The sequence below is a fragment of the Cryptomeria japonica genome, chromosome 8 (assembly GCF_030272615.1).
Source record: "Cryptomeria japonica chromosome 8, Sugi_1.0, whole genome shotgun sequence".
NCBI classification, from domain to species: Eukaryota; Viridiplantae; Streptophyta; class Pinopsida; order Cupressales; family Cupressaceae; genus Cryptomeria; species Cryptomeria japonica.
Genome location: NC_081412.1, coordinates 510,159,215 through 510,163,042, shown reverse-complemented (window position 1 = coordinate 510,163,042; position 3,828 = coordinate 510,159,215). Strand labels below are relative to the sequence as shown.

The following is a 3,828-nucleotide window of genomic DNA, read 5'->3' as shown; positions in this document are numbered from 1 at the left end:
CTAATCTTATAATTATTAAATTGGTTCTCAAATATAAATGATAAACTTCTTAAAATTATAGAAAATGATGAAAAAAATCGCCAAAAAATAGTTATTTTAAACATATTAAAAGACAACTGACAAGTGATATAATGAAACTTTAATCGGATAAGATAATTTTTTTAAATATGACTACTGTTTAAAAAAGAATTATGCTTGACCAAATCTATCGCAACATAAGGATGCGAAAGGTAAAATACCAAGGAAAATAATAACATCGTAGCCCGTTTGAATGATTTGTGTTATGATCGGTTGTCTAATCAATGATATCTCATTATTGTCAAATATAATCATTATTGTCACATATAAGCTTAGTGAAATGGCTCTTCAGAGCATCAAAACGATTTGATTAAGTTATGTTTACTAACCTCCAAAACGTCCTATAACCAGCTAATGTACCTCATCCCAGATCTTATTTTGCACGCCACCAATTATTTTATATTATCTTGGTAATCACGAGGCTCCACACCATACCTACCTCATTATGTAATCACGAGGCTCTATTTTAATCCACAGATTGCACTTCGTCATTGCTTCCGTCACTAGCTTTTTTCTATTATTTATTACATCTCTAATGGCTTCTAAGTTCACAACTATATATTTTCCTAGAATTAATTTAGTAACAAATGATGTCATTGCTTGGTCCTCGACAAGTCGTTTTTTTCTGTCATCACAGTAGTACGCCATGATATTTGCATGGACATTTGGGATTCGTATCCGATTTCTTAATTTAAAATGTAATAAAATGATATAGAATTAAATGAAAGAAGTTAAATATATATAGATATATTGAACTATATTAAATGAAATTGAATATAAATTTAAGCAGTTTCTTTGTATTATTGTATTCTCAAACAAATTGCTTCTTCCAGATATTGTCGTCCTCTCTGTCCGGAAATTTGTTTTCTTTAGCCGACCAAAGATTCCAATTTTTGAGGTGGCCATCATTTTTAACAATACATCCAAGCTAGGCCCAAATATGCCACCTCTCGATAATTCCATTTAAATGAAGAAACTTATGTACGAATTCATAAAACTCTTCACATCTGGTCCTGTGTTACTGCAGCAAAATACATAATGCCTTTGCCCCTTGAACCCTCCATAGATCAAGTCGATCTCCCTGTAATCGACATCTCCGAATTTCTGGAAGACTTAGATGGTGAAGATCTGAGCCAGCTTCGAGATCATCCCCTTCTCGCCAAACTTAGAAAGGCGTGCAAAGAATGGGGACTTTTCTACCTTGTCAACCATGGAATTCCAGTAGAAATTCTGGACAAGTCTCAGAAAGCTAGCCGAGATTTGTTATCCATGCCGATTGAGGTGAAGGACAGAGTAACAACTTCCAAGCCAATCGATAGTTACTATCGAAGCCCTAACTTTGAGACATTCGGTTTTCCTGATACTACTAAGTCAGATTCAATAGCCCAAACGTGTTTAAAGATATGGCCAGAAGGGAATGCGAATTTCAGGTACGTTCTTTCATCTCTGCTTTTCCTTTCTCTAAGGTTATTTTTTTCGTTAGGCTAACTCAATATTTGAATTGCTCTATGATTGTTGGGCAGCGAGACAACGGAAAAATACGCTGTGTGTGTGTCAAAGCTGTCAGAAAAAGTCACGAAAATGATTCTTCTAAGCCTGGGGTTGGATGCCAAGGCTTTCTACCACTCTCACTTTGAAAAGTGCACAGCAAAATTGCACATAAACGGCTATTCATCGGAAAAAAAACTTATCGGTGAGGAGACACTGCCTTCCCATGCAGATAGCGCGTGCCTCACAGTCCTTTATCAAGATGATGTGGGAGGGCTTCAGATTCGATCTCAGGAGGGCGAGTGGTTCAACGTCAAACCTCTATCTCATTCATTTGTTGTCAATCTGGGGGACTCATTCAAGGTATGAAAATTTCATTATTATAATTACAGATATTAAGTATCGCTGTGTGGTAAGAAATAAAGATGAATGAATGATGGGTATGATTGCAGGCGTGGACGAATGGTGGATACCGCAGCGCAGTGCATCGCGTTGTTTGTAAAGGGTGGATAAATCGTATGTCTATTGCCTTCATAACTACTTTTCCAATGGAGATGGAAATCTGGGCGCCTGCGGAACTTGTTGACGACAACAATCCAAGGCGTTACAAGCCTTTCCAATACTCGCTTTTGAAGCATGAAGTTCAAACTAATAAAGAAATTAAAGATAGGACTACTTTTCTCGAACTATTCGCCGGTATATGATGAACAGTTTAGTTGGTGCAGTGCTCCGTTCATAAAATACGTTCTTGTTTATCCGACGATCAAAACCATGAGGTCGTTGGTTTCAATTTCCCATTGAAATTAAATTGTGTCTACAAATAAACGATTCAGTTTCAATGTATCTCTGAAACAAAATATATGAATGTGCAGCAATCGTTTAAATTATTTTATTATGAATCTCTGCGAGATCAATAGGAAACATTAAATGGGGTTTTGATTTTTTCTATTTTTTATTTTTATATTCATTATCGTGGAAATTAATCCCCCAGTGTGTACGACCCGCTCACAAGGGGACTGAACTCAAGACCATGGGGAGCATACCCACACCTTAAGTTGTGATCCACGACCAGATGAGCTAGGGTCGAAGACCTGATTTTGATTTTTTAATTTTTATAATGGTGAAATATATAACTAAGTGTATGGACTAAATGTGTGGTGTAAATAGAGTTGAATAAAATGAGATAGAAAGTACACTCATGTCATAAATAATAATTAATAATTAGTAATAAAAATAAATAATGTTTAGTTTCGTAATCAAAGATTGTATACGACCTAAAACATTCTTTTACTTTATGTCAAGCATCTTTTTTCTCAATATAATCTATTTATGCAAAATTATTCAACATCTCCAGACTCAACTTTTAATGATCTTAGAATCTTTTCTTATAAATTGCCAAGCCTACAAACATTTAAGTGGTTATATTAAAATTTAATATTCTTAGCATTTTTATTGATCTAGTAGCATTTAAAAATATCTTGACTATATAAAACATTTCATACAAGTACATGAATTCTAGAAAGATTATTAGGTTACTTAGATCCATCAAGATGATTATGATGACATTTGAATGAGTGTTTTATTACATACAATAAATTGTCTACAATTTATTATGCAACAGAAGTTAATGAATTTGCAGACAACAAAAGTTGACACATTGACATTTTAGCTAATTACTTAACAATTTCTTTTATAATTCATTAAATAAATTCTTGTTTATTTTATTAATAATATAATTTTCAAAGCTGCACACCTCTTGTGTAGGAGGTCTCATGGTTGAAGCTCCCTCGATCCCCTTGGCTTCCATGCCAAGCTGTCCAACACTGTGGATGACGCTGCTAATGAGGCTGTGATAGTGCCTCGTATGGTGGAGCATGTTCGTGTTGGGCTAGTACTATGGAAGACTAGCAGAGGAAAGATAAGGAGATCAAATGGATGACTCTCTGGTTGGAGGCAAAAACAAAATGCAGTGATAAGGAGATAAAGCGGAGGAATATTGGAGTGATAAGGAGTGGGAGGTATAGGGAGTAATATGGAGAGATAAGGTCAGCAGATGGATAAGCAGTTTGGCAGGTGGTTGAGGCTATAGATGGAGGGATAAAGAGATTATGGAGTCATAAGGAGGAAAACTGGAGCTGGAGAGATAAGGAGGAATTATAAGGAGATCGATCTGATGCCGAACAAATATGAAGGTGAGGCCCCTCAAAAATATGGTCTCATTGGTTCATAGCTCCAATCAAAAGTGATTTTGGCCTAAATGTA

The 3,828-nt window shown here is 35.4% G+C and overlaps 1 protein-coding gene across 1 annotated transcript; it reads left to right on the top strand.

The window, feature by feature from the left end:
• The first annotated feature begins 1,015 nt into the window (after positions 1 to 1,015).
• On the top strand, positions 1,016 to 2,409 carry LOC131057237 (2-oxoglutarate-dependent dioxygenase DAO). The gene is made up of 3 exons (XM_057991424.2): positions 1,016 to 1,508; positions 1,602 to 1,929; positions 2,019 to 2,409. The coding sequence occupies exons 1-3, from the start codon at positions 1,117 to 1,119 to the stop codon at positions 2,268 to 2,270; spliced, it is 972 nt and encodes a 323-aa protein (XP_057847407.1). The 5' UTR covers positions 1,016 to 1,116; the 3' UTR covers positions 2,271 to 2,409.
• The last annotated feature ends 1,419 nt before the right edge of the window (positions 2,410 to 3,828 follow it).